The 24,670-nt window shown below is 42.0% G+C and overlaps 1 protein-coding gene across 1 annotated transcript; it reads left to right on the plus strand.

Moving 5' to 3' along the window:
- The first annotated feature begins 205 nt into the window (after window positions 1-205).
- Window positions 206-21,989, plus strand: LOC112570026 (dihydrolipoyllysine-residue succinyltransferase component of 2-oxoglutarate dehydrogenase complex, mitochondrial-like). Its single transcript, XM_025248206.1, is given in 14 exon segments — window positions 206-351; window positions 11,016-11,055; window positions 11,381-11,429; window positions 13,159-13,226; window positions 14,501-14,575; window positions 15,210-15,265; window positions 16,280-16,388; window positions 16,637-16,798; window positions 16,801-16,880; window positions 18,476-18,573; window positions 19,236-19,434; window positions 20,455-20,538; window positions 21,173-21,340; window positions 21,674-21,989. Coding segments are annotated over 14 exon segments (1,413 nt in total). The 5' UTR covers window positions 206-261; the 3' UTR covers window positions 21,809-21,989.
- Window positions 21,990-24,670: the final 2,681 nt, after the last annotated feature.

The raw sequence follows: 24,670 nt of genomic DNA on the forward strand, positions 1-24,670 counted from the left end.
CCCTGGGCTCTACGGCCTCTTGGTCATTTTGTGCTGCAGCGTGGACTTGTTTATTTTATATTTTTATTTACTTTTTTCAAAACCCGTATAATGTTCATTAGCCAGATCTATTGTAGTTATGTTTAACTGCTTAAATAAATATGAAAATACAGTGTCAGACTCCATTTAAAATAACAATAAACACACGGAAATGTCTTTTCGACGCTCGAGCAGACGACAGGAATCGACATTACTGACGCATGCGTCGATACAACTTTTTCTATGGCCGCCATGCTAGCCACTGGGCTGAGATACCTACCTCGTTGTGTCAGGCGGTTTTCGAGCTGCCGATCACAGTTTACAAGATTAAAGGTAAGAATCTTGAGTTGTCCTTAGTGTGATTATTGAATTTTGCAGCTGGGAGTTTACATATGGATATAGGAACATTATTTTATTCATCGCTGACCCTGAATAACCTTTCTTTTATGCACATTTCATGGACTAATTATTGCTATAACAGACAAATATAGTAGAATTTGATCAGCAAGGTTTAAAACATCTGTTAATAATTTAATGCAAGAGTTAGATTTTAAAGTGGATAAGGAATATTTTGGTAATTTAGTTGAGCGTTTGCGCAATCGTGATAGTTACCGACCCGATTCGGTTTCGTCATGTTTCTGTGGATTATGTTATTGACGACCTTTTAGCATTGTCTTTTTTATTTAGCACTCTATTCTTTAAATATAGGACATTCTTTAAACTGTGTTACAAATAATATTTATAGGTTAATTCTAAGAGGCTTTCTCTGAATTGTGTTGTTGGAAGAACTTGAGAGGTCAAAGCCGCCATTGTTGCAAGGGAGATTACTGTCAATTCTGTCTCGTCGGATGTTTCATTTAATATTTCGATCGGATGCAGTTTTTGATTACGATTACTACTCGCACATACGTTATAGGAAAATATTAGTAGCTGATAAAAATCTGTTTAAGTTTTTTGAGTAGTCTAATTTGATATTGCGTGTATTCACTAACTGATCTGTGGACTCCAAAGTTGTGTTGTAAAACCGTTGAAAGCAGTACAGCATGTAAATGTGAATTTTATTTTATTTTGAAAAATAATTGCATTAAAATTTTATGTAATGTTGGTTGGTTAGAAAAGTATGCCGTTAAATGTATAGATTTTAAAATATACATGACACAATGTAGATGATCAGAATTTACATGATCAAATATACATGGTCAAAATATACAAGGTAAAGGACACTGTGCACATTTTGTACACCAGACCCAGTTGTTTAATAAGTAAGGTTAGGTTTATATCTTCAGTTATAAATACACAGCAGAAATTCTAGGATTTCCCATTTAGATTTAATAAAGTAAGTTACAGTAAAATGATAACTAGATTTTGTTTACAGTTTAGGGGTTTACACTCATATTTGTCGTTTTTGTTTTGCTGGTTGGTGGGCATATTGAGGGCTAGTGTTTCTATAACATTACCATTTAATATCATTAAAAAGAAGAAGTTTCTTGATTGAGTAAAGTTCTTCAGTAATATGTAGTAATAGATTTGAGAGCTCAGGCCTACTAGATTAGCATAAGGAGCTTCACAAAGTGCAAAAAAGAGGGTTTGCAGCTTTGTGAATGACTTTCAGTAAAATCAAGATCAATAGTAAAAGTCAAAACCAAGCCTGCAAGACTAAATTTTTTGATCTATGGATAAAGCATCTTCTGTCATGTTCTCATTCTGTATTATTAACTTAAAATTATTTTACTAGATTAATTATCATGATCTTCAGTGATAGAACAATGCCTATTTAATCAGTGGAGTACCATAGATATGCAAAAGTCATCATCAAGAAGGAAAAATTTGTGATCAGTAAAGGATTTTATATCCACCTGGAGCTGCATATATGAAGCAAGGGCAAGTCATTGCCCAGGGTCACACATCTAAAGTAGTATCCAGAAAAGCAGATGGTGTTTTACCTCTAGAGCAGTAGCTAAAAAGTGGAGACAAAGATGTCACGAGGTAAAGAAACATGAATTAGTGACCACAGGCTCCGGACGCAGTTTTATAACTTTGGGAACAAGACATATTTCCTTAAGGTCCGGTTTGCGCTGGGGAAACAACTTACACTCACTTCATAACTACGGTTCTTTTGGCTTTACCTTGGCTGTAAAGTAGAAGCAAAAGAAAAAATGTCTGACCTGAAAAAATTCCTTTGGTATTTTCAGGAAAATGAAAATAGGATAAAATAGCTTTCTATCAAAATACACAATTAGATTTCAAAAAAGGCAAAGAAAGCAGCTCTGCTGTTAAAAAAACAAAGTAGAGGTTAAGTAACCTAAATCTTTGTGTGCTCTTTAAACTGTTTGGATACCCTGGTCCTACCTATGCTGTTGTATTCTTCTGAAATCTGACACTTTTCAATGACATAGAACAGGTTCATTTATTTACCATTGAAAGACTTATGCGCATAGACATTGGAACTCCCAACCATATGGTATACAGAGAGAGTGAGGCGGTACCTACTGGATATGAATTGTACAAAAGAGTTGTGAAATGCTAGATAAAATTAAACATCGAGGATAAGTCGAGATTTCTAAACCAGATGCAGCTAAATTGAGAACTACTTTGGGCAAAAATAATGGAAGACATCTGCAGCGCTACAAATGTAGAAATGTGGGAACAAAGTGGGGAAGGAGATGCTAAGGCTTTCATCTTGTTACTTGAAAGACTGAAAGGAAACTATGCAAATATGGAAAGATAAAGTACAGTCAAGTGATAGGTATTCAGTTTATAGTCAGCTTAAAGATGCACTTGAACTAGAAATGTACCTTGCAGTAATAAGCATACAAAAATTCAGAAATACTCTAATACATGTATGAATTAGACAAGGAATTAGAAAAATTAATATCAATAACAAATGGTTAGTCCTATTTAGCAAGAACTTCCCTTTCTTCAAAGATACAATGGAAGATGAAGAACATTTTCTGTCATATTGTCAAACCTATGTTGATATTGGGGCAAAGTATCATGCACTTTTTTATAAATAGCAGGGCCAAGCAGGCAATGTTTGTTGTATTGCTGTTTCTTGCATAAATGAATGCTGTAACAAATGTCGCAATGTATATTTTCTATGAGCTAAGGATGCACACTTGAACTGATGATCAATTACGGATTATCAGAAATATCTTGTTTTAGTTTAATTTATTCCTTGTTGTTCCTTTGAGGAGCATAGGGCCGCAACAAGAAATATCATGTAGTGTGACCTAATTTGGTTAGACCACAGACTTGGCCTTTGAAGGACAACACAGGTGGCCACCGAAAATCATTCTAATGGTATTTTATGGTGAAGAGGCATAAGAAATATTGATGTTTTTCTCTTAATCACACCTGGATTTGTCGAGGAAAAAAAAACAGGAAGTGATGATTGGATAGTATTTCTAAAAATAGTATGATCTACATGAGTTGAATTAGTAAAGGAAATATGGAATCCTTGGTAAAAGAAAACAGACCAGGATGCAGTGTGCTGTTACTGAATGCTCTCTTTGACACTCAGATGGAATTTGTACTTATTTAGGAAATCCTAAAGATAATGTCATTAAACACCAGTGGATCTAACTTTGTTCAGAGAGGTATACATACCAGTAGTGCCCAACTTTTTCTCGCTCAAGGGCCGCATTGGACATGATATAAAATCTCGCAGGCCAAAACATGACGGTTTTGCCAGAATTATAATGTTAAAAATAAAATTATGTTGTGTCCGTTTAAAATGAGCGGGCCTCGTGGGGCACTTTCACGGGCCGTAAGTTGGGCACCCCTAGTATATACAGATCTGTGCTTTGTTCAAACATGCCATGCAAACTTCGTCCTCCCACCATACTGAAGAATTTGCTCAAAACATTTCAAAAGTGATTGTTATCTACTTATATGCTACAAACAAGTCTTGGACTTTCAGTAAAACAAAGAGATATTTTTCCTACAGAAGTAACAACTATACAAAAGCTTGATCTGTTAAAACCGATTATGATTGCTGGTAAAAATATCAAACACCAGATATGCAAATTTTTATGCTATATTTTTAATGATAAAAAGGTCATTTTCACCAGTCAGTTGTAACTGTGAAATAAAATGCAGTGCTGGAAATTAACACCATCTATCAAATTAAAAAAAAATTACAGGCTTAGCTTAGTCAAAGAGAATATAACACTTTATTTATCACAGAGGGCAAGTTGGGGCAGCTCGATTTAAAAGCACAAAACAATACCATAATCTATTCATATCCACCAAACAGACTCATGCATTCATGTTTCAGACAGCTGCATTCATTCGCACTCAATAACATTCAGAAATTGCTTCAGCGAAACAATGAAGGTTAACCTCACTGTGTTGGTCATGCATGCAGGTATGCAAAATCAGCGGCCCAATGGGAGATGGAAAAATTCTCTTGCAGGCTGTCATCACAAAGGATTTCAGGCACCTTGAGAAGGTGTCTAGCTGTTATGTAGAGTCTGAAGAGTACTCTGGGCCATTCTAGTGACTTTGGAGCAGGTGGATACAACATGAACTTAAACACATTTGAAAGTTGTTTGTATTTTATGAACAATAATACACATGGAGAAATTAACTCAACAATTTAGGTAAAATTAAACATCCAGCATCTGTCACTTTCATACCAATGTGAGTTTCTTTTAACCTCTCGAAAATAGTTGTATGCACAGACACTAAAAAATGGTGCCATTTCCCTTTCAGCAAGTCTTAATAATTTTAATCAGTAGGAATATATATCAGTCTACTTTGTTTTGTTCTGCATCATTTATGTTCGATCTTAGTACACTGAGGGAGAGCAGATAGGCACCAAAAAGCTGAAGATAATCATAAAATCATGAACTCCTGAAGAGTCAGATGATGGTTTTTAAATTTTTTTTAAAACAAAATAATAGTGTTATATTTTAAGTCATAGAGCAAACAATAAAGTTAATGGGCAACTTCTTGTTCCTAATCACCCCCAGTAGAGCATAGGGCCACAAGAATGGCAGCCTTAATAAACAGTTAATTTAGTCAAAACAACAACAGTTAAAAAAATTAACAACAGCTGGTTCAGTTGGTTGTGTTCATTAAGAAAAATCTTATTGTTTGTCTTTGATTTGGGATGTTGCCTTAATCTTGACCTGAAAGTGCTTAAGCCTGGGCATTGGTTGTATAGCAAATAGTGCTAGGATCATCAGTTTCTTTACTAGGTAAAAATATAATCAGTAAAAATAGCAGTATAGCTTAGCTGAGTTGATGGCAAAGATTTTACAGACAAATGTCAAGCAAAGAGGGGGTCTGTTCACTCTGATTGGACAACAGTATCAATTTATGAGTTCAAGCCTAGTTGTTTGAACAAAGTCTTGTATTTTTTAAAGACTTTTAAAGGATTTGGCATGGACTTTAATATATGAGCCATTGTCACAGATCTAGTCGGAGTGGTAGGACTAAGAGCGTTAATGACAAAAAAGTTTTTGAAGTGCCTGTATCTATGATGTAAAAAAAAAGAGGTGGTGAGCAGTTAGCGAGGAGGGGAGAATCGTTAGAGAGCAAATGCGAGGACGTGAAATCCAACATTTAATTGTGAGTAGAAGATATTGTGTTATTTGAACTGAAAAGCCATTGCCAAGACAGTGTGCTTTACTGGTTTATAGAGGACCTAAGGAACAGTTTGTGGTTGTGTTATTGGAAGTAAAAAGCCATTGCCGAGACAGTGAGCTTAATTGGTTTATAGAGGACTTAAGGAACAGTTTTGCAGTTATGTTATTTGAAGTGAGAAGCCATTGCCGAGACAGTGATCTACTGGCTTATAGAGGACTTGAGGAACACATTGTAGTTTGCAGTTGTGTAATTTGAAGTGAGAAGCCATTGCCGAGACAGTGTGCTTAACTGGATTTATAAGGAACTCATTTTGTGTTTGTGTTATTTGAAGTGAAGAGTCATTGCTGAGAAAGTGCATTTAAAGAATAGTATGGAGGAACTGAAGAACACTTTACAGTCTGTGTTTATGTTAGTTATCTCAACGTATCAACGGCCAGCCATTGAGTTATTCGCTGTGTCACTTGAGAAAAATAGATCATATTTGGATATTTTTTATAAGTTATTTTGCTTTGTTTTGTAAAAATAGGCAGACTCCTTCAGACAAATCATTTTGTTTATTTGTGTGAAAGAAGGCGTATTTGTCTGACATCACAAGTGTGTCGAAAGGGAGTGAGCAAGAGACACTCTGCTGTGTCGTGACATCCATGTTAAATAGAAGTAAAGCACATGAGGGTTATGATTTTAAAAAACTTGTCTATTAAAAATATTTAATAGAAATATGAAGTATTAGAAACATTTACGTTGAGTTCATTTGTAAAAATAGAGACTTTGGAATGTGCTATATAGAAAACAACACCTGGGCAAAGAACACAGGATAGTACAAACTATATTTATTTTATGTGAAGGTTCTATCCATTGTTTCAGTCAACACCTAAACCCGAGGGGAGAATGTTTGTGCTGGAGTAGGGGTTATAAGATAAGGTATTTATCCCTGATTAGATGCAAAAAAGAACATGCAGTAAAGCAGGTAACAAGATAAAAGAAACCTTTTCTACATTTGTGGTGTGTATACTTACACTATCTAATCCAGTAACATATGGTGGTTTCTGGAAAGTCTCAGCGTCTCACTGTGTACATCATTTTACATCTGAGATGTTTATTTATACTATCTAAAACCCACTAATAGCAGTTTCTGTTAAGTTTCAGCCTCAAAATGTTTGATGTAAACTAACTTTTGGACAAATGAATGCAGACATAAATATGAAAAGGATTTAATAAATACTTGTTGTTTTTTTAATTGTTGGAACATGTGTAAACAAAAGATTTTTGTACTGGAACAATATATATATCACAAGTAGATGTTTAATTCCATGACAGCAGGCCTAAACATAAACTATTAGAAAGTGAAATATAGTATATTGACTAACCAGCTAACAAAATGCTGAGCATTTGCAGACAGCAGTAGAGTGGTAGGCAGAACAAAAAAAATGTTGTCCCAAGATATAAACTGCTTATGCTGTCAGCAATGCATCTTTCATTTGAAGGCGGGCGCTGTTGTAGTCGAGACTTCCAGCAGATTCAGGTGATTCAGCCACCACTTCACCTTTCAGAAGACAGTAAGCAGGAGCATAGCAGCAGTTGCTTAGCAACTGCGAACAAGAAGCAGCATCGGTGCCAGCTGTGGCTCCCAAGGTGGAAGTTGGCGGACCTCTGACCTCTTTTCCGCACCATGCCGGCCACGCCCCGCTACGCACTGCGGACACGGCTGGGGCTAATTGATGGTCGCGCATCACTTGCCATCTCCAGCTGCTTCACCGCCTCTTTTATGGCGATACCCATGCCAGAGCCCGCTTTGACCCTTTTCAACAGGCGTGCTCGCCATGTTGTCTTCGTAGCCGTTTGGAACCTGGCTTCGGCCTTTGTTCATCTCCGGCTTTATAGAGACTGTCCATAGACAAGGTGGGCAGGACTCGCCCAGGCATATCCGCCTATCCTCCTCCCCCGACATTGTTGACCGCGCCTTGTGGCAAAAAATAAAAAACCAACAAAATGAAACAAACAAACAAAAAAACCACAAGACATTGTATCTTGTATTGGTTTGACATTAGCCTCCCATTTCTGTGGACATGTGCAAACAGCGTATCACATGTAGCACTCTGAAGTCTTCGTAAAAAGCTTAGAAATACAACAGATACAAGAGTATCAAGTTTATCATAGACAGAATGTGTGTGTGTAGGGTGGTAGATGAATGACATTTTTTGTCAGTGAGGGTGATAGTATAAGCAGCGATCTTTTTGTGTAGTGCTTTACCTAAATGGGAAAATAATTTGTTAAAAAAAAACAACGTGCATGACATTAAGAAAAGGAAAATGAACACGATAACTTTTGGTGGTTTTTAAAGTTGAAGTAGCACAGTCCTGATCTCACAAACTTATGAGGAAGTTTAGTTAGCATCCTCGGGCCAATTTTTAATGGTGGGATAAGAGGAGATAATGGCACGATCCACACTCGTGAGTTTTCCATTATAACATTTCTACCCGACATGTCTAGTACCCGTGTTTGCGTCATACGGCGCACATCAAGTTCTTTCCACAGTTCGTCTCCTTCTCCCCCTCCTCGTCCCTCCCACCTCCCCCACCGTTGTATGGTTTGAAAACGAAGCATCATCAACGCAGTCGATGCCATCTCGACGCTTGTCTTTTCTGTGTCCTCCCACACACCGCGTGTTGCCACCCAGTTGGCAAGTGTTCTGGCCGGCCTTGTAAAGGGCTGTATGGCTGGCTGTGCAGCCAACGGTCGTGTGCAAGTTCCGCGCGGGAGCGTCACCAAAGTGCTAGGAGCCCTGCTGCGACCCTTGCTAAACCCCGGCATTTTGGTAGCTGCTTACTGGCTGTTAACGACTGCTTGTATTCATAACGCGCAACCTGTTGCCACTAGCAGCACCACTGAAAGCCTGCGTCAGTTGTTCGTTCCCTAGTTATCAACGGTTTCCTTGTAAATCCTGCATCCACCCCCTTTCCCCTTCATCTTCCTCCCTCCCAAGCATCCGTTATTGTCAGGTTTCAATGTAACTGTTTCGGACAGAGCTTAAGGCGAGGGTGCTAACGAAGTGGTGTTTGGCCCTAGTTATCCGCAAGAAACCCGATCCACCTCTCCCCGTTATTTCCCTTTTCGGTCCAGATGTCGCCAGTGGGCTATCACGCCATCAGCAGTTTCGCCTCAGCAGCAAGGTTCACGTCGCAACAAGTGTCACTCTCCCTGTCTCGCAGTCTACATGACGACGGTCCGCCGGTCTCGTGCCGAGACCTCAGATCGCTTTTCATCGGAATATTTACGAGTGTTTTATTTTTAATAACACTCGCAGATGGTGGAGATGGGAACGGGCGCTGAAGCTTAGTATTGCCTCGTAAAGCCAGCCATCAGGTGTGGACGATGCTGCTTGTGGCGTTGAATTACATCCTGGTGGTGGTACTACTGTATGTGGCGTTCTGGACAAGTGCACAGCCTCCTCCTTTCCAATGTACTGGCTGTCATTTTGGAAGGAATTAACAGATTTTTGAAGCCCGTATTTTATGAGGTTGATATTAGAACATGTTTGCTCAAGGTTTCGTAGCAGTCCGAAATGAGCGCTGAACGAGACGCATTTGTAGCAGCAAAGGGAGGGTGCTGTAGAAGTAGATGAAGCGAGGGTGCTGAACATCAAGAAGTAGTCATCCTGTAACAGCGAGGCTTGACTGAGGATGAAGTTGCAGGAGAGCTTGTATTTCCTTTCCTATGTACAGAACACGTGAGAACGTCGGAAAATGGCCGACACGTTTGGAAGCTACGTTCGTTTTCTGCCGTGCTGAAAAGCTTTCTGACATTTTTTTTTTTTTTTTGCGGGAGGGCGGGTTGTTATGAAAGTGTTTAGGGTGGTGCATGTAGATCAGGCCTTAATAGCCTTCCAAACCCGAAATTGTTCATATTTTCAAATATATCGCACATTTACTGTCGAGTGTCTTAAATACCTTCTTCAAAAGAGGAACGTTGGTTAAAGGGGTTACTGTATTTTTTCATGTCTGTTATTCACCAGTGTGTCTGGTCAGGAAGGCCATCTAGAGAATAAATGTGTGATGTCACACTTCATCACCTATGAGATGCGGGGGAGTAGGTGGGGACAGGCCAGCTAATAGACTGTAATGGCAAGTGACTTCCTAGAAGTAAGGCTTGCCATTTTCACAGCAAGAATAGTTGCAGCTTTGTGCACTTGAATAAATGTGGTTGCTCCCTTGGTTTTTTCTGCAGTCCTTGATGTTTTTAGTAGGCTTAGTGAAGTCCATCTCATATGGTCATTGCGACTACCGGCATGCGTGGCTTGCTAGGCGAGGCAGGATGCAGGTCGGCTGAGGAGAAGGCTACATCGCCGGATAGCATCCACTGTCATCGTCAGAGTTTCGATCAGGTAACCAGGCTATCGTCGGCGCCGCTCTACCTCCATTTACCTGGCTTAATTCAACACCGCATGGGTGGATTGGGAATAGGAGTTATTAGAATTAATTTGGACAGCTCATGACAAGTGGGAGATCACCGAAGCTAGATGTACACCCCTCTTTCCCCACACCCTACTTTTTTTTTTTTCATTCCTCGGAACAGCTAGGTTCGTAATCTGTATGCATATTTCTTAGGGTGGCCTCCAGCGGCGTCTCCTTCTACAAACAGATGAAGCTGGTGTCCAGAGCCTGTCCGATGTCTTGTAGGCTCGTGACGGCGGGGGTCCCAACATTCCCTGAAAAGGAGTTGTCAGCAGTCGGGGCCGGTGCGTGTGTGTGGATGCACGCGCATTTGCATCGTAAGACAAAGTCCCACAACCGCCGTGCAAATTTGCCTTGATTTCGCCATTCTTGACACCCCATCTCCCCCACCTCCAAGCGTGAGCCCGCCACCCCCAAAAAACAGGGCCGACGCCGCGTGTTTGGAAGGCTGAGTCGTCTGGTGCACCCTGGAATACGAGAGTGTTTGCCGGGTGGTCACTAAAAATAGAGCCGCGTGTACCTTGCATGCGTATTAGTAGTCCGCCATTCTGAGACAGGAAGAGGAGGCTGGACTGGGGTAGTGATCCTCGGCAGTCTGTTGTAGCGGTTGGTCATTTCATTGACGTCATATGTCAACATGGCAGTTGGGGACAATCTTTTTCAGGTGGAGGTGATCTGTTAAATTATAGTTTGAAGTCAGTCTGCCGGGTCTTCTAGTCTTGTTTGATTTGATTTTCTTGTGTGCATTCTTTCATTCATCTTCTACATCTCTGTTATCTTATTTATTGTTTTTCTCTCTCACCTACTCTGTCTTACACTCACACACATGCATCACACATTTTTTAAGAACAAAACCAAGTCTAAATATTTTCTTATTCCTGTTCTTCTTCTTTCTCTGTACTTTAACAGAAAGTTAAAATATTTTTATTCATGCAGTTGTCGGTTTGTTTGCAGGTCGTCAAGAATGTGGAGGAGGAAATCTCATCGGGATCAGGTAATCACACAGCCCAACAGTAGGGTTTCTGCATGCAAAATGAGGCTTTATTGAGGTTCTTGGGTCGCAAATATCGTCCTCGTAACAGATTGGTCAGGGTGAATGTAAATGTGTTTTAGTTCACGTGCCTGTGTCAACAAATGTGCCGCCTATTCAATCCGCGAATGAGATGACAATACAATATATTTAAGATGATTTTTTTTTTCACGCTAGAAGTCCCCCCCTCCCAAACTTACCCCACCTCTTCAAACTTGTTTTATTCGTTATAGCAAGCAGTGGAGCACATGAAATATTCTCTCATTTGGCGCCATCTTGCTTGTGACAGGTCGGGCGTGTGCGCTGCTGCTCCGCTGTCACGGGACCCTGGCGGCCAGGTAAGTGGAAAAGTCATTAGTACCAAGTGTGTGCGTCAAAGGAAACATTAATGCAGCTGGGTGGGTGAGAGACTGTCTACAGGCGAGCGTGTTGTAATGAAAGCCCTACTTTCCTTCACCTTTTGCTAAGTTCGCAGACCTGTCTTCCATTAGTGTGCGTGCTGCCTGTAGTCTGTGCGATTCCGTCACGCTCTTTGCAAGGGTTTTGTTGAGCTCAAGGTACAGTTGGTGTGTATGAGGGATCGTAGGTTAGGTTTTCTGGATGTGGGTGGGAGGGGACACCTAATTTGTTAAAATAACCTCAGTCTGAGGATCATGTTCTGTTTGATCATTGCTGAATGTATTTCTTCCTCTTTTCCATCTTTTTTTTTTTATCTTTCCATTCCTCTTTTCTTTTTCGTTCTTTTTATTCTATTTTTCTTTCTTTCTGATTATTTATTCATCCGTCTGATATCGAATACTGGGTAAGTGTAGATCTGGCCATTTTGTTTCTTTAGGCCTTCCCCCTCCCTTCACTTTCCTTTCTTGCTTTATCAGTCGTGTCAGTCGCCTAGTAAAACATGGGCGCTAGTCTACGCCAAATAATAAAAATTTAGATTGTGAGGGAGGGAGCTGCATTGGTTTATGAGTGGACTGGCACTGGAGCGTCACCATAATGTTTGAGGCCTTAATGTCAAGCGCCCTCATAATACATAAGACAGGAGCGCGTGCATACTCACGTGCCAGTCATATTTCGAAGACTGCAATTTTCGCGGCATATACATTAACTCTGTCTGTAGGGATACCGGCAAGGACTTCCAGTGTAAGGGTACCGCCATAACCAGCAGAGATCTCGGGATAGTGATATGACTATCAAGGCATGGAGCTCAGTCGGCGCCATGTTTGCCTCCAGCCAGATCTTTTACAGAACCTAGCTTAAAACGATTTTCTGAAATCCTGCCTGTTTATGTACGTCTGCTTGCGTGTTTTCTCCTCCCCCCTTCATCATTTTCTCATTCTTGCGTGCTTGTAACGCCGACACTAACTCATTTCTTCAAGCAGTGTAGTCCATTGTCAGGCAGGCTTGTCCGCGTCGTTCGTCCCAAGTACAATGTGACGATGCGGTTATCCATTTGCGTTAATCGCTCCAAAGGACTCTATTGATTCCCGGCCCTTCTCTCCCTCCCACCCCCTTCCAGGTCTTGGCTTTATTATCAAACAATTTGTGGCGCATAAGGAGATTTCAATCGCACCTTACAGCTATTGGAAGAGCCATATTGTGCTTTTTTGTTGTGGCGGACGGCGGGAGAATACGGTAATGATTCCACCGTTTGTTTGGAAGTCATTTCGGTTCGGCGTCGTTTCTTATCGACTGGGGCTGCCCTTTACTTTCGTGTAAGCGTCTGAGTAGGGAGTTGCTTTCAGGCGCTCAGGTCGTCCCAAGAGGACACAATATTGGCGCGCGCATTGCCTACAAGATTTGCAAATAAAAGCAGGCCATCAGGCGTTTGAATGAATCAAGAGATGGAGAAAAATTTACTCGCGGAGAATTCACGGTCTCATCAGGAAGTCTCGTTTGTAGACTGTTCTCTATTCATCCCCTCTTTCTCTGTCTCTCTCTCTCTTACGGTAATTGCAGGATTGGGAGTTGGGTCCGGTGTTGAGACAAATAAAGTTGTGCACGATGGTGATCAATCATTATCCAATTCAGGTTGATGAGTTCTAGACACTTCAGCTGTCTGTTTTGCAGGTTCCGCGGTGACACTGTGGCCAACGTTTTTCAGCAGCACAGAGGATTCCGGTGTTCGGCCATAGCATGTGAGTTTGCTTGTAGCCTGTGTTGTTTGTTAGCTCTTTGTTCTCTTATGGGTGCTCACATTTTTAACCGTTTCTTTTTCTTTTTTATTTTTTTTTTTTACAATATACTTAATACAAAAAACAAACAAACAAAAAAAGCAGCCCTTCGTTCTTTTCTACCATATGTGTGTGTATATATATCCATGTGTATAATTTTCACTGTGTTAATGACTGCAATCTTTGGACATCTGTGTAACCAAAGTAAAAGTGAAAGAAGTGTCTGATTTCTTCTTAATTATTTATGCTTGTCATTTAAAGTCATGTTGGAATCAGATCGTAAACTAAAACGATATAGATTTTAGTTCAGGAGGTGAAGTGTGATGCAATAATAATAGTAATAACAAAGCACTTACACGACATGTCTTCGCGTGACAGTGAGCTCAGCTCACATGAACAAATGACAAACACGAGAAACAGTAGCACAGTTGCCAGCTACACAAGCAAAGGGGATTAGGATGGGGTTGAGGTGGTAGATGATGACAAAAGGAGACCATCTGCTACCGGATTATTCATTAAAGAGGTACTTGAGATTGGCATCTGGAAAGTGATAGGGACAAGAATGTCAGCTGGAAAGTGATTGTAACTTGAGAATGGCAGCTGGAAAGTGATGGTAACTTTAAACATGGCAGACGAGAAGTGATGTCCGTTTGAGTGGCAGGTGAAAGATGACAAGGGGGCAGACAGGCAGCTGCAAAACGATCAGTGGTACGAGTGACAGGCAGCTGCAGCTGACAGTGGCTTGACCACGACAGCTTGAAGATAAAGCGAGCGTGACAGCTGGAAACTGGTGGTGACATGACAACGGCGGCTGGGTGATAGTGGCCTGTAAAAATACCAGTTCAAAAAAAGAAAAAAAAATCCCCACCAAAAGACGAGCATGTAATACAATGATATTAAAGTGGGGACAAGTGACATCAACATCTGGAAACCGATGAGTTGAAAGAAAGTGGCTGCCGCACGCGCTCGGAATCGATATCAGTGAAGCCTGCAGGGGGACACCAGGGACATTTTGCTGTATCGTGGATTTTAACAAACTTACTTTTGGCTTAAGTGATGCCAGCTTTTCACGGTAATTAGTACCATGCAACCCTGTGCTGTTCCTTCAGTAAGGTAGTGGGGAGAGTAGGGAGAGTGTGTGTATGTGTGTGTGTTCGTTTGCGCGCGTTAAGTATTTATATTTTTAAATGTGTATGCGTTGAGCTTATCGTTATTTAATATATCTTTCCGTGTTGCAGGTGATGAGTTTAAGATAGTTCCTGTGCCGACATTAGCCGAATCTATATCAGAAGGAGATGTCAAGTGGCTTGTAGGTGAGTTCGTCTCACTTGCCAGTTTGTCAGTGTCCGGTAGAAGGGATGGAGCCTCAGGTCCCTTTATTCATGCAGTACAATGGAGGATGAAATATCTCTTTTAAAAAAAAGTTATTTACAAGGCCCAATAAAAATTGGACCGACCAAGATATCACATAAGATCGTCTTGCAAAGCGTGAAATGGTGGGTGGGGTGGAGATGAGGCATAGGGTTGGGAATATGTTATAGGATAAAGCGAATGTGGTTGTGTTAAAACCAAATCGTGGATCCAAAAATTATGGCTGGACTCTCAGCAGTCGCCTAGAAAATGCCGAAAAGCATCCTACTCATTGTCACGCCGCTTGTGATCAGCGTTGCGTGTCAGTTCGAACAGAGGGCGCTTATTAATTTTCACCCTTTCATTTCCTTCATGCCTTTGATGGGACAGAAAAGATCTATTTATCGTAGGATGTGTGTGTGCCTGTGAAGGAAACACATGAATCAAACGTCTTGCAGCTCGTCTAATCACGTGTTATGGGTGTTGGATTATTTTATTTTATTAAGTGTTTTGAGAGGTAGGGGGAGTGGGAGGAGGCGGGGAACGGTTGCACTATGGACTGTGTGTCATGTTCACATGCAAGTGTTTTGTCTGCAGGTGTGGGTGACTTTGTAAAAACGGATCAGACGGTAGCAGAAGTCGAAACGGATAAGGTAACTAAATGAGCAGCGTTCTCTTGACTTTTCATTTTTACGATACTGTTAATAAAATATGACGCTCGTGTCTGCAATTTTTAAACCAAAAATAATTTGATAAAATTGTTTTTTCTTCTTTTTTTTTTCTTCCCTTCCTTTCCAGTCTGACAACTGATTTATTACTTTTCCATGCACTTTCAAGTTGTTTATTCTACCCTTCTTGCCCTACGTGCCTTTTCACAGTTCTCTCGTGTACCTAGTGCAAGTATTTTTAGAGCAACACCTAGTGTTGTTCTTTGAACAAGAGAAGCGTATTATTTACTTGTTAGTTAACTTCAAGCTTACTACGGCTCGCCAATTACTTGTAAGCTGTTCGTCTATTACATTTGTAGGAAACGATTTCCTGCTTGTCCGTGGTGAAGACTAATTGCATCCTACTATAACCTGTGCAATCATGTATCTCCTTATCACACGCGTACAATGATGTATTTGCCTCTTTATTTGCAGCATAATACATTTTTAACAGGTTTTAGTTGAACAATTTTATAATTAAACTTAGTGAAATTGGCCTGCTGTGTGTTTTTTCATGCAAATTTAGAAGTGTATTATGTTACAGATCTGCATATATTGATGCAATACGTATTTGCATAACAGCTCCTGCATTGAATTATCTAGTTTGGTGGTGTCATTGTAATACCGAGATGTGCCTTTCATAGCCGTGACAGATTTTATGTGTTCATAGTTCTTGTGGTATAATACGTGTGCACAGCGTTTTATTTATGTAGGTGTGGTTTGTACAGAACACTAAGTGGTCTGTGCTGTGATGTTTGTGACACCTGCTTATTGATTGTGACAATGTTGCTTCCATCGTTATGAACCTCCTTTTCGTCTTATGTTTCTTCTTTGGACATTGTTGCACATAGTTCAGAGAGATAAAAAAAATTCCTACCAATGTCTATAGTTGAAATTGTTTGGCTAAAAGAAATAAAAATATGATGAGGTTAGTGAATCAGAAATGTGCACCCGTTTCAGATAAACGTCTCAGTTAATACGCCTGCAGCAGGTGTAATAGTAGAGCTTTTCGTCCCAGATGGGGAAAAGGTGAAAACTGGTGAGAAGCTTTTCAAGCTCAAAGTATCAGGTCAGTACATATATATAGAGTGCGTGCATGTTGTGTGTGTGTGGTTTTTGTTTTCTTTTTCTTGATGAGTCAACAACCCTTTTGAATTATAGAACTCACAAAGACAATGATAGTAAAAATGTCCCCCTACCTTTATGTTCATCTTTAATCATCTTGATACACATGATTATACTGGGCATGGTTAGGGTCAGGGTGGTGTCCGAAATGTCACTAAACAGGCCAGTGTGTGTTTGTGTCTGTGTCCACAGATGCCCCTCCTTCGAAAGAGGAAGCCGCGCCATCCCGACCCTCGCCTCCACAACCACCTCCACCACCATCCGCCAAACCTGCAGCACCCTCCGTGTCCACCTCGCATCCTGCGCCTTCTGCCCCTCCTCCCGTCCCGCCGGTGCCGTCCAGCCGCAAACCTCCGTTCCCACGTCATCAGTGAAGCCCACACCAGCTTCCTCCGGCGCCTTGCCACCTGTCGGCGGAGCCCGCACAGAGCAAAGGGTGAATATTCGCCAAATCAGCTGCCATACGTTTTTTTGTTTTTGTTTTTTCATATTTGTCCTTTTTTTCACCTCTGTTCTGCCCAATAATAATGATGGATCAGACTCTGGATTTGCACCCTTGTGTTTGTGTCAGCGAAGCGGAGTTGCAGTCTAGGTAGTCTAACCCTGGAATAGAATTCCCGCTCGACACATTATCTGTCGGCTGGAAAAATTATCTTTGCGTGCCAGGCATGTGCACTGACAAGTGTTATTGTTGTGATATAACTATTTATTATGCTCACTATGGAAACTTATACGATCTTTATGAAGAGCTTTGATGCCAGTCAATAACTAATCGCTTACCTTACCTCAAGTATCACATGGCGAGGATTTGGTCGTAGTAAATACAGGCCATAGCACCTGTTGGCAAATGCTATACAATTCACATGTGCGTACATAAATTTTCTGATTAAAAGTCGATTGAGACCACACCGTTGACATTTCGTTGTTTCGTGACACATGGGTAGGACGTGGAGATGAAATAAGTGGGAAGTGTCATGATATGTGGCACGGTAGAAGCATTTCATGAAATGAATTTTCAACATCTTACCTGTAAGTGTTTCGCAAGCTGAGAGGTGCTATTCACATCCAGTAAAGCTGGTAGAACCGATGACGTCAACATCATAGACTGGTCATAAGTATGTTTTCGCCTTTCTTAATGGGACACAGTGTCGAATATGTGACCATGTTTGGTTAATGTGTACAGCTATGTAAAAACCAAAGTTTAAGGTTTGAGGCCCTTAATGCGTGTAGTAGAAACAAAATAGAGAGGCCGCGTGCCAAAGGACTGTCATCGAATTCGATATAAATACCAGTCCATCCTCTGTCGAATGAAATACATTTTCGAGTACGTTATTCTACACTTGGGACGTCCGACCTGCGAAACCATTTGGTCTGGAGCGGCCAATTCAGTCGCAGGTGGGACTCGAAATTCATAAATGTAGGAGAATCATAGGAACGTAAATGTATAGTAAGTGAATCATAATCATAATAACGTAAAATTCTGAGGGACAAGCAAGGAACGTCCATTACGGGATAGACAGGACACATAAGGGCGTATATGATGGGACTGACACGTACGATTCTCGCCGGCTGCACGCGGCCTGTATTGCGGTGACTCAGAGGACAGGCAGGGAGTAAGTCCTTGTAGGGATTATGCATGTTGCAAAAGTGTTAACGAACTGTGCAGAAACTGCAGGCTACTTTTTATGTTCATAATTTTGTTTGTCCCGCTAATGACATTATAAATATGTGAATGTCCCTTAACATAAAAAAGGTTCCCTAACCCCGACATAGACATAGACATAGACATAGTGTAATATTGCCAGGACTCTTGCCTGCATGCGAATTCATGTGTAGGGGCTAGAGACTATAGGGTGGGTGTGTGTGCTTGCCTGTAGACAATGTCTTAGCTCGCTTTGCACACATCTTTAGAATGGAGGATGTCTGGCTTTAGAACAAAGAGTGTGCTAGGTTGCTGCGCTAGAGTCCGCTATAGCGAGGAATAATTCTACCGAGTGCCAACACTGAACTTGTCCCACTTGATCTTGGCAGGTGAAGATGAACCGCATGCGACAGCGCATCGCACAGCGCCTGAAGGACGCGCAGAACACGTGCGCCATGTTGACCACTTTCAACGAAGTAGACATGAGGTGAGTACTGAGCGCCTGCACCTTCCTTCCACAAGGTCTGCCTTTGTCTTAACTGGAGAAATATGCTCGAACATTGGACCAAGTTTGGAAAAGTAATTTTACTATCACTATTTGCAGAACGTTTGTCTGTTTTTGTCCGATTTTGTGTGTGTGTGTGTGGTCAGGAGCATTTTTGAGTAATCAGGCTTGCCAACAGTCAGGCAGTTTAGGTGAGTGAAATGGTGTCTCAAAACCATAGGTCTCTGTGTGTGCATGTTGTCTGGTGTGCTTGCATGTGCGCGTCAGAGGACCAGGAAGTTTTTAGCTTTACTTAGCACGATTCTGACTTTTGTTTTCCTCTTATATTTTTTGATTTTGTGTAATAATGGGAAACCAACATCCACTAGACAAACTGGCTAAACAGTACAAGAACTGTGTTCATGTATTTCCCTTGTACTGTGCCTGTTGAGTCGATAGTTTATGTACCCGGTGTTGCTCTTGCCTCTGCCACCCGTCTTGCGAAGCTTAAGGGCCTTTAACCACAAACACTTCGTCAAATATGTGGCTATGTTTGGTACAGATTTTTTAAACATGACGGTTGTAATAATAATAAAAAATTGCCCAGCTTAATTCGAGGACGTGTCAGGTTAAGAAAGGTCTGACAACATGTGACCTGTGTGCAGCAACGTCATGGAGATGCGCAACAAGTACAAGGACCCCTTCCAGAAGAAGTTCGGCCTCAAGCTGGGCTTCATGTCTGCCTTTGTCAAGGCCACGGCCTTCGCCCTTCAGGACCAACCGGTCGTCAACGCCGTCATCGACGAGCAGGAAATCGTCTACCGCGATTACATCGACATCAGCGTCGCTGTCGCGACGCCAAAGGTTAGGTGTGATATTAGTGGCGCGTGCTTGGCCCACAAGTACGAGAAGCTTACGATAAGACATCGAGTTGCGTAGTCAGCCCTGCTTTGAGTGCAAGGGATGGCTTCGGGTGGTTGAGGGGACGTTTTAATGGCGGAGAAGAATTTTCAAGAGAACAAACTATCCACAAATCTGCGAGTTACTTGACATAAAGGCAAAAGGGAGGATTGGCTAGGAAAGAGATTAATATACAAGCACTGCATAGTCGTAATGTCAAAACGCAGTGAGGGAACCTTCGGAAGGTGATATATTTTTCTTCCTTTTTTTTTTTTTTTTTTTTTTTTTTGACGTAGCGAGAACGTGTATTTTTGTTGGGGGTGGATAGGCTGTCAGCATCTATTATCGTAGAAGAGAGATAGCCCATTGACAACCATGCATTAACCAACAGAATGTTTACGAGAATGCGTATCTTTGCCAAGTATTATTTTCTGAAGCAGAATTCGCAGCTCAGTCAGGGCCAGGTACATACAAGGCGAAGTAGAATAATATGGAAAACAATTACTATGGAAAAAATATGTTGACTCGCTTCTGGGAAATGCACTTTGTCTGATTTGTGAGATAGAGATCACCGTTTGGTGGCTGGTGTTCAGGCAAGAAGTTGTCCTCCAGTGTTCCTTTCTCACAGGTCGGACAGGACAGAAGGTTTCCGCTGCAAAAAAAAAAAAAAAAAAAAAAAAACAGTGTCTGTGGGTCTTATTTTAAGTAACATTTTTCATCGTGTGTTTTCGACACTTCGGTGTTAGTGAGAGAACAGTAAATATTTTCTTAGTCTGTTTTTTTTGGTTTTTTAAATTTAAATATAAGCCTTTTCTGCAAGTTAGCCATTTCTATGAGTAGATGTTGATTTTTTCGGTTTTGTTTTTGTTTGTTTTTTTTTTATAGGGAGTGCGTTAGGCGTTAATTTAATGACCGGAAGCATTGTTGTTGTCTCTAGTGTTGACATGTGTATTCTCGTGCTTTAACGTCTCGATGCGTCGTCAGGGACTGGTGGTGCCCGTGATACGTAACGTCGAAGGAATGAACTACGCTGACATAGAGAAGGTCATCGCAGAACTAGGAGAAAAGGTGAGAACACGGTTATTCACCAGGCCCAGTATGCATGTAGACCGGAGAAGGGGTATAAACGGGTGTACGTTGATCAGGGTGACTAGCAGCGAAAAATGTGCATGCATGGGAGCCCGGAGAAGCTCTCCCGTCCGGCTGATGGCGTTTAAAGTTATCGATGCTCTCGGTCCTAATACCTGTAAGTTCCATTCTTTATTGACGTCAACAAATAAAAATACCGTTTATTAGATGAGCTCAGTTTGTTATTTGGATGGTTAATCTAGAAGAATTAAGAGAATGTGTATATGTGTGGAGGGGGGAGGTTTACATATATATATAGGCATATACGAGTATATGTGTGTGGGTAGTTAATATATATATAAGCAGATATGTGTCTGTGAGGGGATTTACAATATATAGAGTAGGTGTGTGTGTTGGGGGGGGGGGATATAGTACACAAGCAGATACAAGTGCGCATGAGTTGGGGGGATTATATGTATGCAAATATGAGTATGTGTGGGGGGATTATTTTATATATATGCAGATATGAGTAGGGGTGTATGTGTGTCGTGGTGTTTTAGATAAATATACGTGCAGATATATGCCTTTGGTCGTGCTCATGATCGCTGCTTGCTCTCTTTCTCTGTGACGACAGGCCCGCGCTGGAACGCTGGCCATTGAGGACATGGACGGCGGCACCTTCACCATCAGCAACGGCGGCGTCTTCGGCTCCATGTTCGGTACTCCGATCATCAACCCACCCCAGTCAGCAATCCTAGGCATGCATGCAATTTTTGATCGACCTGTCGCCGTTGGCGGGAAGGTAAGCTTTGGTGGATAACCGTTTACTTTTACTCAGAACGGTAGACTTTGATGCATGGTGTCTTGTTAGTGATAAAGTGCAAGGCATAACAGGAAGTTTTGTAAATTACGATCTTTACTAACTACGTAATATACAAGTTCTTTTGTCTTTATGGGTGGAACGGAGCGACCCCTGTGTAAGGAAAAGGAGGGGAGAATATTACGTGTGATGTTAGGTCGATCTGCAGTGTACCTTGCGGAGCAATAGTCTATTCGCATAATTGCAATGTATTAATCCATATATATATATAGCTTATAGTGTGGAGCATAACGGCTCTTTGTGGACTCTCCTCAGGTGGAGATCCGCCCAATGATGTATATTGCGCTCACCTACGACCACAGACTTATAGACGGCCGCGAGGCTGTGCTTTTCTTGAGAAAGATCAAATCTGCTGTTGAGGACCCGCGGGTCCTGTTGCTGGATTTGTGAGTTCCTCTGCTGCTAAGCAACACCTCGCAACGCCAGCAGCCGAGGTTGTGTTGTGATATCCCAGAAGACTCGATGAGATTAGACAAGATTTTTGTTTGTTTTTCTCGTTTGTTTGTTGTTTCTTTTTTTTTTTTTTTGGAGAAAATGTCACTGTATAAATATACAATATAAGCTCTCACGATTTCTTGTGTGTTTGTGTGTGTGCATGCGTTCTATCTCTCTCCCATATATTCTTTGCCGCACATCCCTATCCCTTTTATCCATCTCACCCATCCCACCATACGCCATTATAAAATTCAAACCACTAGCAGCTTTGAGCAACACCCCAAATAATCTATCAAAATAATTCACAAAAATGTATGCACCAAGCCGGAACCTTTAAAAATGTGAATTCTAACAGTCATTAAAGGCACTGTAACAGTTTTTCCAAACAGGAAAACAGCAATATGAAAAATGATGTCTATTTTAAAATTATTATTATTTAAAATATTTTAATTTATACCCTTTTTAAAATGTCGTCTAGGAAAAAAATATTTTCATGAACCAAATTGCCTCACAGAGGGACTTGCAAGAAATGGCGATCGGGAAGAGGTCCGCTGCCAAAGAACAGCAGCCGTCGCAGAATTGAATTCTGTAATAAAGATATGGTCCACATTACAGATATTGGCCTCGCCGAGGTTCTGTCTGCAGCAGAGAGGGTCGAGGGTCCCTCGCCAGTTCCTTCTCGATGGCAGGATAGCACAGACTTCATCAGATCCCCTCCAGACACTGGGGGGCCCGAGGAATGACATTTTTATCAGACGAGTTGCATCCGCCGGCTAGACATCAACATTTAACCGTTGGGAAGGGGAGGCTGGCTGTGACTGTACAAATGGGATGTCATCGAGCCCAACTCCCAGACTACCGAAGTACACCAACGATGTCTGCTAACAGTTGCTGACAATTATTTTTACGAGACAGGCACAACAAGGAGGTGTTTGACTTGCGACCATTTTTATCCAAGACCTTAAAGTAGACAATCGCTCTTTATGGACAAGAGAAAGCCTCCTACAGAACAGTCATGGTCAGCTGGTGACAATAGGGTTAGCAACATTACTCACTTGTTGACATAAAACTTTCCGTAGATTGATATGCTTAAGAATTGACAATTGTGTGTGATCATACTTATCTTGGACTGAGGAAAACACCTGCAGAATTGTAGCCATAAAAAGAGACAGACTCCGGACCTGAGATGAATAAGCAATCTCTTCTTTTGTGCCCCAACCTTTTTTTTCCCCCAGTCGCGAATTTCTCGAGTGTGAAAAGTTTCTCGACCTTTACAGGAAGCTGAAAGAGGAGAGGGGATGAAGGATGTTTTGTTACTACAGCTACTCAAATTGCAGCCACATTCACAGTCTTCCGGATGGCAGCCACCCCTATCCCAACCGTCCTTTGCTTCTCTTCTATCTCTGTTCCAGTTGACTTACATTTCCGTGTTGTACTACAGTCAATAGATGGTTACTGGGAGGGAGGATGCATGGCAGGATGCGTTTCTTAAGCTGCGAAAGATCATCTTCCAGCCAAAGGCCGAGATTACCTTGCAGCACAAGGCCAATCGTCAGCCGCAGGTGTCAGGTGGGAGGAGGACTTACTTCAGCTCGACCCAGCGCCGCCTGCAAGCCATTTCAGCAGGAAAGTTCCAGTGATAGCAGACGGCAAACATCGACTGTCTGGCTGGCCTCCAAGTCTTCGATTTCAAGGCTCAGCCTGGCATCCAAACCTCCATCCATTGTTCCTGCTCTACTAACGTACACACTAGCTCTCTCGTACTGCCTACCCATCTGCTTTCCAACTTAAGTCTTTGCCCCCAGGGAAAACTACCACCGCGATGGCGCCTTACAAACCTTTATTGTTTCGCCCTCCCTGTCTCTTCATGGTTCCTTTGCTGGGTAGTCCCCGCCGACTTGGGTAATTTGTCTTTCCTTGTTTGTGTCACCAACGTCTGCCCACTTTCACACTTGGCTGCTTTTTTTTTTTTACCCGAGGACGACGATGCCCCTCCTTGAATCATGTCTAGCATCTGGCGATATATTTGGCGGAACTGTCTCGGGGAAACGCGGGCGCGCCTCCATTGCGCCGAGCGCGCTAGTGTGGAGGGAGAAGCGACAGACTAACAGCTGCCGAGCCACACTCCCTCGGTCGCTGTGCTCCACTGCGCCACTACTGCGACCTCTGAACTACCATCTTCGCTTGCTTGGCTGCTCGAAAGATTGTTTCTTCGTGCAGCGAGCCGTGAAACTGGCGGTTGAGGGCGTCGACACCTGAAGCGTGTCGCAGGGTGGGGGGAGGAGAGGGACACAGAGGCAGGTAATTAGTAGTACACTCAGGCCGGCCTTTGATGGGGCTGCGCGGGAGGTTAACAACCCTCCGTGCTCTAAAGCCAGCGTTGGCAAATTTTAGTGACTATTACCTTGGCTTGCTTCGACCTGCAGCAGGAATTTCCTGATGGCAACCTTGAGACCTGTGACCCTGGCCTTTTGGTTTCAATACGTTGGCGGGCTGAAGTCTCCATGTTTTCAAATGAATGAGCACAAACAGGATACTGCATCCGCTCTCTGGGTGCATTTGAGAACATCAGAACGTCTGAGGCGACTTCCTGCTCCCCCTACAAATTTCTTTCCATCCCCCACCTTCAGGATGAGTATGAAATATTTTATTGCCCCGGTGTTTTAGTTGTATTACTGTCTCGCGCTGTTTGTGGTTCTGATGGACTTCTATAATCACATCCCCACGAAGAGGAATGTCCCTTTGTAAGGATCTCCTATTGCTACCCATGCTTCCAGTCGACAACTCTTGTTGCCCTCATCAGCGCTGCTTGTTAAA

The sequence above is a fragment of the Pomacea canaliculata genome, linkage group LG8 (assembly GCF_003073045.1).
Source record: "Pomacea canaliculata isolate SZHN2017 linkage group LG8, ASM307304v1, whole genome shotgun sequence".
Classification (NCBI taxonomy): Eukaryota; Metazoa; Mollusca; class Gastropoda; order Architaenioglossa; family Ampullariidae; genus Pomacea; species Pomacea canaliculata.